The sequence below is a fragment of the Pithys albifrons genome, chromosome 17 (genome assembly GCF_047495875.1).
Source record: "Pithys albifrons albifrons isolate INPA30051 chromosome 17, PitAlb_v1, whole genome shotgun sequence".
In the NCBI taxonomy this organism is placed as follows: domain Eukaryota; kingdom Metazoa; phylum Chordata; class Aves; order Passeriformes; family Thamnophilidae; genus Pithys; species Pithys albifrons.
The window spans coordinates 7,659,092-7,672,063 of NC_092474.1; the positions used below are offsets into that span (position 1 = coordinate 7,659,092).

Here is a 12,972-nt window from a genome sequence, read left to right on the forward strand (position 1 = left end):
CTTTCAGGGCACCCCTGTCCTGGCTCTTCCTGTGCAGCCACACAGGGCAGGGCAAACAGAACCCTAAAATGTGACCAAAATGCCTCTTCTCAGAGAGGGAGGAGCTGGTACCATCAGGGCAGAAGAAACCAGGCTCCTGCTGCTGAAGAACCATCATCTCTGTTCCCAGTGCTGAGATTTGGGAGCTGCTGCTCCCTGGGCTGTTGGGGCTCTGGAAGGGAGACTGGAGACAGGAATTCTGTTGCCTCTTGCCTGGAAGTTGCAGCTGTGCTGAACTCTGTGTTTGTGGTGCTTCAGCTGCTGCCTCAGGATGAGGGAACTGGTGAGGTTCCTGCTCCAGCTCACTTGGGTTAAGCTGAAACTGCACCTTAACTAAAAAAATCCACATTCACCACATAACCTTCACTTACATAAAAACCAAAAATCTCCAACCAGTCAAAACAAAAATCAAAATTAAAATGGACAATTTAAACCAAACCCACACCTTGTCCCTTCACCACAATTACGAGTAAAATTGCCCATGCTCAAGTCCCTGACATGCTGCCTTTGCCCCCTGGGTCCTCAGCCCTGAGCAGTGCCAGGTCAAGGTGACACCCAGGAGGAGGAGGAGGGCTGGTATTTCTCCCCCAAAGTTCCTCCATGGCCCACGAGGCCATTGTGCTTCCACCAAGGAATAAAGTGACTCGCATGTAAATATGAAATTTCTTCTAATTTATTGTGTTATATTAAAAAACAAAAAGTACATATTGCAAACATCAACCATACAATGAAATCCAGCAGAAGCTTGTTTTGTGTCTAAGTATGGACAGGAGGGAATGATTGTACAGGACAGAATCTGATGTTGTCCATGAAACAACTCTATTAAGACTGAGAGGTTTTACCTCTGCTTTGCTCTGCAGTGAGATGGGAGCTCCGAGCCCTCCCCGGGGCTCAGGGGGATCCAGACCTGCCTATGGGAGTGCAGGAGAAGGTCTGGAGCTCCAGCTACACAGATCCAGGTGGGGAGGGGTCAGCCTGGGGTGGGCACTGCCCCTTCTCCTGCAGCCCTACCTGTGCAGGAGCTGCAGGTGGACAAAAGCCCTTCCCAGGGAAGACTTTGCTCTGCTCTCCTGGCTGTGCTGTCACTGCTGGTGGCTGGACAAGGGGAGCAGACAGGTCTGCTCTGCCTGGGCTAATCTGAAGAGCTGCTTGTGCCCAGGACACCTGCCCTGAGCCCCACCTGCACCTGAGAGCTGAGCAAAACCACTTAGAGTAAGGAGGCTCAGGAGCTGAGAGCATTTGTGCAATAGCATTACCAGGGTGTGCACTCAAGGACAGGGCAGGAGGTAAAGGACACTCCACCAGCCCAGCACAGCTTTGGGCACCACCCCAGCACAGAGGGGGAACTCAGGAGTGTGTTAAGGCAGAGTCTGCCCACAAACAAAGGAACAAAACTGAAATTGCAACTTAGACTCTCCTGGAGTGACTTCACTAAATCAACAGCTCTACAAACCGCTGTACAAAGATTAAAAACAACCATCCCCTGGTTTTTAAAGAACTTAGTCTGCAAAACCTGAATGAGAAAAGCCTGAAGCCAGTTAAGAAGCTATTTACAGAGAAGTTAATCACGAAGATGTGACCTGTCAGGTGCTTAGCACTGCTGTCACCTCCTGGAGCTGGTCCTGCTCTGCTCCAGGGACCTGGCTGCAGTTTGGCTGGGGCCTCCCAGGCAGGTCAGAGCAGCCTCAGCTGCAGTGGGCAGGGAGTGTTGAGGGGCTGTTGGTGTTCTACAGTCCTGGGCTGGTGTTCCCTGGTGTTCCCACTGCAGAGACACAGAGTGTCAACCCCTCAAGGGCAGCAGGTTTGTTACAGGTGCTCAGAAACCCACAAAGGCCAGGAACACATCATTAAGTGCCAAAGCACAATGCTGGAGAACCAGCAATCCAGGACTTCCCTTCCTCCTCCCCAGCCCATCCCAGCCAGGAGGGAGGGACTCTAGCTCCTCCTGCACTCTGAATGGCTACAAACCCAAACAGGTCTAAGTACAACTCAAACCAGAAGCTTGATCTGTCAGGACAGAGCTGAGGCTGCTGAACCTCAGGGTAACTGTTGAGCTCTTATAAACCAGTAGGTGAAGAAGAAAGAGGAGAGGAGACAGGTACCACAACCTCACCTGCTACAGACACCAGCTGCCTGTGACTGAGGGAAGTCTTTGGTTATGAGAAAGATGTCCTCAGCTTAACTTTGAAATATTTCAGCTTTACTTGATGATCCAAAATTGTACAAACACTTCATACTATATTTCAGCCTCTCCAGACGAGCTTTGAGTAACTGGGGTGTAACTGCTCTGTGGAAGAGAAGCCTTGGGGTAAGAGGGCTGGTGGTGCTGCAACTCCTTTGGTTTATACTCTGCTCACACGTCCTCAGCAGCCCTGAGGGATCCTTGGGGCAGCAACATGGAGCTGCTGCTCCCCAGGAGTCTGGCTGTCAAGGGCAGTGCTAAATATTCCAGATGAAGGGTCAAAAGAAACTCTAGACCAGACCAGAGTGCTCCAGTGTCAGCCACAGTGCTGCTGAATTGAGAGTTTAACACTTCTTGCCTTGGGTTTCTCTCCCTCCCAGGATTTGTTACCTGAACTATCACAGCTGTGGCTCTGCTTCCAGCCCCAGGGAATGACACCCCATCTCCCACCTTCACCGTCACTTGACTCCACAACAGGCAACAGGAGCCGAGGAGGTAGATGAAATATTCATTTACAACAGAAAAGCACTCTCAGAAAACCAGACTGCAGCTGTCTCCTCCACACTCTGCCCTTCCACACACAGCTGCCATTGCAGAAAAGGCTTGGAATATGCTCAGGATAAAGTCAAACATGGAGTATCTGCCTCTGGGCCACTGTCAGCTCCTCTCCCCTGTGGTGCTGCTCTCGCTCAGAGCAAGGACACACCCCTGATCAGCTCCAGAAGGGAAGCAGGGCTGCTGTCACAGGAAGGCTGAACCTGCTCTGACTCCTGCGACTTCCACACAGCACAGAACACACCTGGGAGCTGCTGGGAGCAACTCCCCAGCTGAGCTCCAGGCTCAGGCAGAAGCTCTGAGCACTAACAAGTACCAACATCACCCTAAGAGAAAGCAAACACGGACAACTTGCTCCTGCTGCTCCTCCTTTTGGAGGAATTTTAGCCTTGAACACAGGGATAAAGCAGGGAGGGGTGTCCCCAGCTCAGTGCTGCAGAAGCTCCACTGAACCCTTTGAGGAGCAGGTCCTGGGAGCCATGGGGAGCCACAGCCAGGCCCAGGGGAGCAGCCCCCCTGCTCCAAGGGGTCCCTCTGCCCCCAGCACTCCAGGAATGTCACCAGCCAGTGCTGTTTGTCCTTCAGGGAGTCACCCCAAGGCAATCCCAAGCTCTCAGGCCTGCAGGCCTGGGAGACAGGGAGCTGTGCAGCAGCTCTGTGACCAAATCCCTGCCTTTCCCGAGTGCCAGGAGTGAGGGTCAGGGAGTGCCCAGAGGGAAGGAGGTTGGCTGGGCTGGCTGAGCTTTTGTTTGTTTGTTGTTTTGTTTCTAAAGTGCAGGACAATAGCCAAAGGCAGCCAGCCCTCCTCCTCTCTAGCACAAAACACATAGGACAAGAGTGCTAAAAACTCAGGGCATTTCTCCAGCTGCTCAAGAGGCCCTTGCAGCCCCCACTGTGTGCCCAGTAACCTCAGTAACCTCGTTTATTCTCATCCTAGAACTACAGCATTTAAATACCCCAAATAACCTAGAGTTTGTTACAAAACATAATTTACAGACTGTGCTGGGTAAAGGTGACCCTCCTGGTCCTCTGCTGCTCGCCCAGAGCTGGGGCCCAGGGCTCACCTGGCTCACTGGAGCAGGAGGGCCCTGTCGTCGGGGCGCTTGATGTGGATCCTGCGCACGCGCTCGATGCGCTCCCGCTCCTCGTCCTCCTCGGGGTGGTGGGAGCGCCCTGCGGCCCCGCCCGTGGCCTCCAGCAGCGCGTTGTCGGGGCCCCTCCCGTCCTGCGACTCGTACAGCAGAATGTTCAGTGTCTCCTCGTAAATTCGGGCCTCTGGGAACTCCACCTGCCCAGCCAGGGAACAGAAGGTCACTCACTCACCTGTTGCCTCTCACTGCAGGCACCGGGTTACCTCAGTTCTAACTCCTGACACCTGCTTTTACAATGTCTTAATTACTCTCCAGGCACAGAGATGATTTCTGGCATAACCCTTTCCATTGCATTATTTGCTTTTACCTTCTGAGATCCAGCAACCAGTTTTCACCAGAGCCACAGAGATCTGTCCTGGGAAAGGTAAGAATCACAGGGAAGGTGTGCCATTGCTCCCCTGGACCTCTCTTTACACAGGGATGTAGAAGTATAGAATGGTTTGGGTTGGAAGGGACCTTAAAGATCACCCAGTTCCAACTCCCAGATCATCTGGTGCCAATCCCCAAACCTGGTTAAATGTACAAGCTTAGCCTAAAGTGCTGGACTGGAGGCATCTTACGGAATGTCACAGCTGCGCAGCATGACGTGCCATGGCCAGGCAGTCCCTGCTGTGACCCCCAGGCTGAGCCCTCTGCGAATGGCACTGATTATCCCCCACGAGAAGCCGAGCACTGGGTGTTCAGGGTGCCAGGCTGGCAGCAGCAGGGCCCTGGCAGGCACACCCCGGGCCTGCCCCGTACCTTGGTCTGCTTCTTCTCGGTGGCGTAGACGATGGAGGTGCAGCAGACCTCGGCGATCTTGCGGCCCTGCCCATAGAAGGACCAGCAGCAGATCTCGTCGCCGATGACGTCCTTGATGAAGAGCACGCGGCCGTTGAAGCGCAGGGACAGCTTGTCAAACAGCTCAATGTTTTTCAGCATGTTGTCGTCAGAGTTGCTGTGGGGGGGAGGCAGCAGGAATTAGAGAGTACACAGAGCAGAGCAGGGGCAGCCACAGCCTCAAACACACAGTTTTCTTTCACTTACAGTGACACAGGGTCACAGGATGGCTTGGGCTGGGAGGGACCTTAAAAGATCCAGTTCCAGCCCCTGCCTATGGCAGGGACACTTTCCACCAGGACCCATCCAACCTGACCTTGAACACTTCCAGGGATGGGACAAAACCAAAAAGTAATTACCATTACTATTAATTACTATTTCACTACTACAAGCAGGAAGACCTTCAGCAGAAGCAATTCAACAGTAACAGTCCTGCAAAAAACTGTCCAAGGCCATTTCACCTGTGTGCAAAATAACCCAAACCCATTCCTGAGCTCAGCATCAGCTGGATGGACACAGTGTTATGCCATGAAACTTAAAATGGCATAAGGAAAGGGGGACAAGGTCCCCAAGTTGATGATTTGACCGCTCACTGAGCACACTGCAATCCATGGGAATGCAGACAGCACTTGGCCAAGAGCCTTTGCCAGAAGCACCCAAGGATTAGAGGAGATCCTCTGGCACAGCCTCAGCCTTCTATTGATGGCAGCAGGCTCCCTTCTGACTCAAGTTTGAAAATAATTGGGAAGAAGTGGAGTGCATGCCAACACCAATCTGTCATTGGGTTTGGGGGAAGAAAAAGGAAACGCTTATCATGGATTTTAGTCAATGAAAAACCTCCAACAAGTTCAGCTGAGTTAATTTACCTGGTGTAGGAGTATTTGTTGTTGCTTCTGTTGTACAGCAACTTCACTGCTGGCTGTAAGAGACAAAGCCCAGATCAGTCACAAGAAGCACAGCCAGAGCTGGAACCTCAGCCCAGCCCCAGGCCCCACACAGATGCTCCAGAATTCCCAGTGGAATTTTGGTGGTGCTGTTACTGCTGAGGCTGCAAACCTGTGATGCACATGTTGGCAGTGGGGCTCCAATCCCTCCTCAGCCCTTCTGGGACTGGGTCCTCACCTATTCTCATAGCTGATATAGCCTCTGCCTTCGGATCCTCAGCTATTCTCACCTGCCCTGTGCCTTATCACCACCCCTGCCATGGGCAGGGACACCTCCCACCAGCCCAGGCTGCTCCAAGCCCCGTCCAACCTTGGACACTCCCAGGGATGGGGCAGCCACAGCTTCTCTGCCCAACCTGTGCCAGGGCCTCACCAGCCTCACAGGGAGGAATCTCTTCCTGATATCCCATCCAACCCTGCTCTCTGGCAGTGGGAAGTCATTCCCTGTGTCCTGTCACTTCAGACCCTGTCCAAAGTCCCTCCCAGCTCTCTTGGAGCCCCTTTAGGCACTGGAAAGGGCTTTGAGGTCTCCCTGGAGCCTTCTGTTGCTACTTGAACACCCCCAGCTCTCTCCCTGGCACAGCACAGCCCCTCACCTTGTTGGAGGTGGCGATGAGTTTCTGCTCCTCCCTGGAGGAGGTGATCACTGGCACCTTGCAGAACGGCTCGTACGCATCCATGTTCTGGGGGAGCAAGGACCAAACAGCAGATCAATGACACGGACTGTGCCCATTCCATCCCAGCCTCCAAGTGGAGACCAGGAGAAATCCCTGCTGCCCCCCCGGGCCCCACCTGCAGGGCTGCCTGGCACTCATCCACCAGCCCCTGCACCAGGTAGTACTTGGCCTCAGCCAGCAGCTCCTCCGTCTCCCGGCAGCTCTTGGGCAGCGGCACCGCCCCGTCCCGCAGGTAGTTCAGCACTGTCCCAAAGTGCTTCCCACAGCGGTCGATCAGGATCCAGCCTGGGCACAGGGAAGAGCAGGGTAAGCACAAGCACAGGCAAACGTGTCAAAAGGCCTTGACAGTGTCCAAGTGCTACAGGACAGACAGAGGGACAGTCCCTGCCCTGGAGCTCAATGGTACTGCTGTAAGGAACATGGTGGGAGGAAAATCATGGAATGATTTGAATGGAAACGGACTTAAAGCTCACCCAATGCCACCCCGTGCCATAGGCAGAGACACCTTCCAGTAGCCCAGGTTGCTCCAAACCCTGTCCAACCCAGCCTTGGACACTTCCAGGGATGGGGCATGCACAGTTTCTCTGCCCAACCTGTGCCAGGGCCTCACCACTCTCACAGGGAAGAATTTTTTCCTAATTTCTAATCTAAACCTACTCTCTGTCAGCTTAAAGCCATTCCCCCTCATCCTGTCCCTCCATCCCTTGTCCCAAGTCCCTCTCCAGCTCTCCTGGAGTCCCTCCAGGCCCTGGTGCTGTGGCAGGACACCAAGCAGGTTGGGGCAGTGCAGGCTGGAGCGACCCTGCCAGAACAGACGGCCACTCTCCGGCTGAGGCTCAGGAATGCAGCGAGGAAACGCTTGTGGGGAAGGAGTCATATTTTGGACAAATAAGGAAAGTAGGTTAAGAGCAGACCCTGGGTGTTCTGCATGAATGGAATTACAAGGAACGTCTGAACATTTGGCTGGGTTTGGAAAGGGAACACTGAGGGACACTGAGACACTCTGCAGCAGTTTTACTCCAGGCTTCCCATCTCCCTCATTCCTGCTGTCTGCAGGAAACACAATGTGTGCTCAAAGTGTGATTTTACAGACTAGGAACAGACTGGAAAGCTGGAGGCAGAACTAGAGACAGAGAAATCATGGAACAAAGGACTGAGCCAGACTAATGAACACATTGCACTGCTCCAAGTGGAGCAGAAAAAAGCCCATTTGGCAATGCAGAGGTGTGGAAAGCAAGAAACCCCGTTTCAGTGGGAGATCTGGTCGGAGCCATTCCCTCTTGTCCTGCCACTCCGGGCCCTTGCCAATAGTCTCTGTCCAGGTGTCTGGTAGCCCTTCAAGCACTGCAAGGCCACAATCAGGTCACCCCAAAGCTTCTCTTCTCCAGGCTGAACAATCCCTTTCCTCTCAGCAGAGCTGCTCCATCTCCATGACCATCTTTGGTGCCTCCTCTGGACTCGCTCCAAGAGCTCCATGTCCTCCCTGTGCTGGGACCCCTGAGCTGGAACAGCATGGCAGGGGGGTCCCACCAGGGCAGAGGGGCAGAATCCCCCTCTCCTCACTCCTCTGTATGTGCACACATCAGACCTTTAGGGAGTTAACCTTTTGTCTCACAAAAAGTGTCCAGGACAAGATCCAAACACTCCAAATAAACCAGATGGCATTTTCCAATCAAGCCCTGACAGGTGACACAGGAGCCTGACATTGGACACTGCCTGATACTCCAGGCTTTTATCAGCAGCTGGACAAAGAACAGCATCCCCATCAGCTGGTTCCAGCACCAGGGAGTGAGGGAACAATCCCACTGAGAGTGACAGGAAAAGAATCCCACAGCAGCAGAAGAGAACTGGAAACAGATGGATGCACCTGGAAAACTCACACCCTGCACTCTGCTCATTACCATGCAAATAAAATGTTCCAAATATGCCCATTTGCTACAGTTCATCTTCAGTTTCTAAGCTGAAAATAATCATGTGCCACCCACAAGCAGAGAACTCCAGATTTCTCCTGCAGGCCAAGGAGCAGCAGGTTGGGATTGTTCAGCTGTGAGAAGGAGCTGGGCTGGGGTCAGGAGGACCAGACACAGAGCAGGACCCCATGGGCCACATTCCAGACTGGTTAAACTCAACTCCCTCCAGTTTCTCCCCTGGTCTGGCTTCTTTTCCCAGGAAACATTTTGCTTGGTGCCAGGTTTTGGGTGTGACCAATTAGGAGGATTTTGAAGAATTCCAGATAAAAAATGTTTCCTTTAACAGCTCCAATGCTATTGTCCCAGTTTCCAGGCAAGGGGAGATAAAGCAAGAACTTCTGCAGTGGGAGTGTCTGGGTTACAACACACAGGAAATATCAAATTGCTATTAAAACACAAACTGGCTCCATGGAGCAATCCCAGTCAGACACTGTGGGAGTCACAGCAAAACAAACTTGGGATTTTACATCTCAAACATGATATTTTAGCAGAAGAAACTCCAGTTACTCTCAGATCTGGAGTGCAAACACCACCTGCTCTTCCAGGGCCTCTGAGCCCTGGGTGTACCAGCCCTCCTGCACCTGCCCAGGATGCCCAGAGGAAGGGCTGGCATCACAACAGGGTGGGCTTCCAAAATTCATTTGGAATTTCCAATACATTTCCAACCTTGAACAGTCTGGAATCTCCAAATTTAGTGAAGCACAGAGCAGCTTCAGGGAGGGCCAGGAGGGTCCTGCTGGACTTGCCTGGAGCTCAGGAGCAAGGGAGAGGGCTCACAGCCTTCCCACCCCCTCAGTGCTCCCAGTCAGGGTGTTCATTCCCACCTGACAGGTTTTATTCCCAGTCTGACCCACAGACTGGATTTTTTATGCAATCTCCATGGCCTGTGCCCATGAGAGTATCTCAGAGACCCTTTGATCTGGAGCCCCAAACCACAGGGCCCACATTACTGCTTTATCCTGGCATGGGATAACAACTGGAACAACACAGCTTTGTTTCCCCCAGCTTAAATACAAAGACTTCTGGCTGAAACAGGAATATTCAGCTAATTAGGCTGTATTTTTACATTGTTTTCCTCCAAATCCTCCTCCTCCTGTCTCAAGAGCCCTATAAACCTCTAAATACAGACTATTCCAAAGCACTCCAAATTCAGACCAACCCACTTCACCATGTGCTGCATTTTCTGTACCTTCAGCAAATTCAAACAAAATTTTCAAATAATAATTAACTAGTCCCAGGGAAGGTGTTTTGAACCTCCAGGCTCAGCTTTGCAGTAGCTGTTGTTAATTCAAAGGTATCCCAGTCCATAAACATTGTTATGGGCAAAACATCAGCAAAATAAAGCTGAACTTCCAATGAAACTCTGACATGTCCAAAACCAAGGGAACATGGATGTAAACCTACAAACTTTCTCAGTATTTTACAACTGGCCCTGTTTTAGGGAAGCAAACAATAGGCTCACAAGGAAATAACTTAATTTTTTTAAAAAATCAGGCTTTAGCTTATAAATCCCCCCATGTTCAGAGCAAGTTTGATATTTAAAGAGACAAGAAGAGGGAATGGCCTTCTGGGCTTCAAAGTGAACACACAAGTCCTGGCTCCTGGGCTCCCACTCACTGTCCCCACCACCTTCCTTGGGCTTCTGAGCTTTAGGTGTCAGTATTTCAAAAGCAAAAGATGTTCCAGGGCCTGGCAGGAGCATCAGCCCTTCTTGGTGTCCTTCTGGTGTTCAGACACCACCTCAAGTCACCCACGTCCCACACCTTTTCTCAGCTGTACAATGATGGAATCACAGAATGGTTTGGGTTGGAAAGGACCTTAAAGATTATTTAGTCCACCCCCTGCCATGGGGAGGGACACATCCCACCAGCCCAGGTCGCTCCAAGCCCTGTCCAACCTGGCCTTGAACACTTCCAGGGATGGAGCAGCCACAGCTCCCCTGGGCACCTGTGCCAGGGCCTGCCCACCCTCACACGGGAGAATTCCTTCCCAATATCCCATCTATCCCTGCCCTCTGGCAGTGGGAAGCCATTCCGTGTGTCCTGCCACTCCCGGCCCTTGTAAATAGTCTCTCTTTCTATTTCCAGTTGCTCCTTCAGGCCCTGCAAGGCCACAATCAGGTCACCCCAAAGTGTCTCTTCTCCAGGCTGAACAATCCCAGCCCTCCAGCCTTTCCCCACAGCAGAGCTGCTCCATCCTCTGCCCACCTCTGCAGCCCCACAAGTGGAAGCTCCCCCTGTCCCATGCCCTCCCTGTGGGGGTCCCTGCCGAGGGGGGACCAGGCACAGCCCGTCCTTACCTTCGCTGTCGGTGAGCACCTCCATGCGGCCGCTGAACATGGCCTTGAGCATGGTGTCCTGCTTGGTCAGGGTCTGCATGGTGGTGTAGTACAGGGCCCCCCCCACGTTCAGCTTCACGTACTTGGAGCTGGGGCTCGCCCCCTTGAAGGACGTCGTGTGTGTCGCGGCCGCCGGCACCGCCGAGCTCACCACGCTCTCTCCCGACATCTCTTCCTGCAAGGAACGAGTTCCCGGGTCCAGGGAGGAGCCCCAGGTCCAGGAAGGAGTTCCCAGTACCCAGGTCAAGGAAGGAGTTCCCAATACCCAGGTCAAGGAAGGAGTTCCCAGTACCCAGGGAGGAGCCCCCAGGTCCAGGAAGGAGTTCCCAGTTCCTAGGTCAAGGAAGGAGTTCCCAGTACCCAGGGAGGAGTCCCCAGGTCCAGGAAGGAGTTCCCAGTACCCAGGCCAAGGAAGGAGTTCCCAGGTCCAGGATGGAGCCCTTCAGGTCCAGAAAGGAGTTCCCAGATCCAGGAAAGAGCCCCCACGTCCAGGAAGGAGCCCCCAGATCAAGGAAGGAGTTCCAGCCCCCAGGTCCAGGCAGGAGCCCCCCATTTGGCTGTCCCCCTGTGGGACTCCCAGCCCCCTGTTCCCAGTGGGTGTTTTACACCCCGGCTCCTCTCAGCCTCTCTGTGAAGTGCTCAAACGTTTTAGACCTTTAATTTTGGTTTCTTTCTGGCATAAACTGTCAGAAACTGAGGGGCAGAAATCAGCTCAGCCTGAATTTTTTCTCAGGTTTTTTTCCAGCAAAAACCCTGGGAATGCTGAGCTGGGTCTGACACTGCAAAGCCAACACTTTCCCACAACAACTGCCTTCATTTCTTACACAACTCCTGCAGCTTAAGCTCTTACTCCATCAACAGTCTGGGACATAACTGGGCAATTCCCAACACACAGCTGGAGCAGATGTGTCAAAATGCAGAATATGCCCAGATTTTCAAGGCTTTTTTCCTTGGAGCACAGACAGCTCCAGGCAGAGCATACAGAGCTCCCACCCTGCTCCCTGCCCTCCCACACTCTGCACACCCCAACCCCACCATGCGGCACCCCCAGGGCACGTGCCCACAGCCCTGGCAGGGTGGGCTCTGCCACACTCCCTGTGCCCAAGCTAAGGAGGTCACACTGCAACAGGCTCAGCTCCCTGAGAGCTGCTAAATCCTTAATCAGCCTGAGACTCCCTGGATTTCTGCCTCACCCGGGATAGGCTGGGATGATTAACACCCTCCCTCCCTGTAGACTGAGCTCCCACCCCTCTGGGTGACACTGCCTGCAATGTGCTTTGCTCCAGTGCCACGAAACTGTCCTGTGGCAAAGCCCAGCAGAGCTGGAGCTGCGTGTCCATATTGTGTGTCCGTGTGTGTGTCCATATTGTGTGTCCGTGTGTGTGTCCCTGCTGTGTGTCCCCATGAGGAGCAGGAGGGGCAAGGAGGGCCCGGGGCCGGTCCCTCTGCGCCGGGCTCTTTGGGGAGCACAGGCAGCAGCCTCAGCCCACGTTCGGCTCCTCCAGCCCCTCCACACCCCACAGGGGCCCCAGAGGGGATCGATCCTGGGCTGCAGCACCACCCTGACACCCCCAATGGGGGCTGCTCCCCAATCCTGCCCTCCCCGGGCACAGAGCCGGGGGCTGCCCCCCACACCCCAGCCCTGCCCTCCCCAAAGCACCGGCCCAGGCCGAGGGGCACTCGCGGGTTTGGGCTCATGCGAATCCGGCCATGGTTCCCCCGAGTGCGGGGCCGCCACCCGGGCCTGCTGCACCCTCTCCGAGCGCCCCAACCCCGGGGCTGGGCCCGCCCCGCACAACCCGCCGGTGGGGACTGACCCCCCAAACGCCGCACCCCACCCTGAGGGCCGGACCCACAAATTCTGCCTCACCTCAACGGCCCCGGGCAGGGCCCCGGCCCCACCGGTACCCCCATACCCTCCATTCCCCCCATGCCCCCCGGTGCTCCCCATCCCCTCCATCCCCCCCGGTACCCCCATCTCCCCCGGTAACCCCATCCCCTCCATCCCCCCCGGTGCCCCCATGCCCGTCCCCCCCTCACCATGAACGGGCCGCTCCCCCCGCACCGACAGAGCGCGAGCGCGGGCGGGGGCACTTCCGCCCCTCGCGTCTTTCCGGCCCCGCCCGGGTGCGCCGCCCAAACCCGTCCGATGTTCCCCCGGGCCCCCCTGGCCGCTGCCGCTGCTGCAGTCGCTCTGCGCTCCCGCCCCACGGCTCTGGCCCGGCCCGGCCCGGTTTGCCTCTGCACGGCCCGGCCTCCCTGGTGCCAGCGGGGCCCAGGGCCTGCTGTTCTCCGCT

The 12,972-nt window shown here is 54.6% G+C and overlaps 1 protein-coding gene across 1 annotated transcript; it reads right to left on the minus strand.

Annotated features, from left to right (window-relative positions):
* Positions 1–690: 690 nt before the first annotated feature.
* On the minus strand, positions 691–12,790 carry KCTD10 (potassium channel tetramerization domain containing 10). Its single transcript, XM_071572163.1, has 7 exons — positions 12,716–12,790; positions 10,637–10,850; positions 6,483–6,652; positions 6,287–6,373; positions 5,613–5,665; positions 4,669–4,864; positions 691–4,064 (listed from the first exon to the last, which is right to left on the minus strand). Exons 1-7 carry the CDS (start codon positions 12,716–12,718, stop codon positions 3,846–3,848), a joined length of 942 nt encoding a protein of 313 aa, XP_071428264.1. The 5' UTR covers positions 12,719–12,790; the 3' UTR covers positions 691–3,845.
* Between the last annotated feature and the right edge of the window lie 182 nt (positions 12,791–12,972).

Excerpts from the sequence above, each read along its gene's own strand:
- KCTD10 (XM_071572163.1), bottom strand. Across the intron at positions 6,374-6,482 it reads AGTGCCAGGCAGCCCTGCAG|AACATGGATGCGTACGAGCC; the intron begins GTGGGGCCCGGG and ends TTGCTCCCCCAG. Across the intron at positions 4,065-4,668 it reads CCGAGAAGAAGCAGACCAAG|GTGGAGTTCCCAGAGGCCCG; the intron begins GTACGGGGCAGG and ends CTGGCTGGGCAG.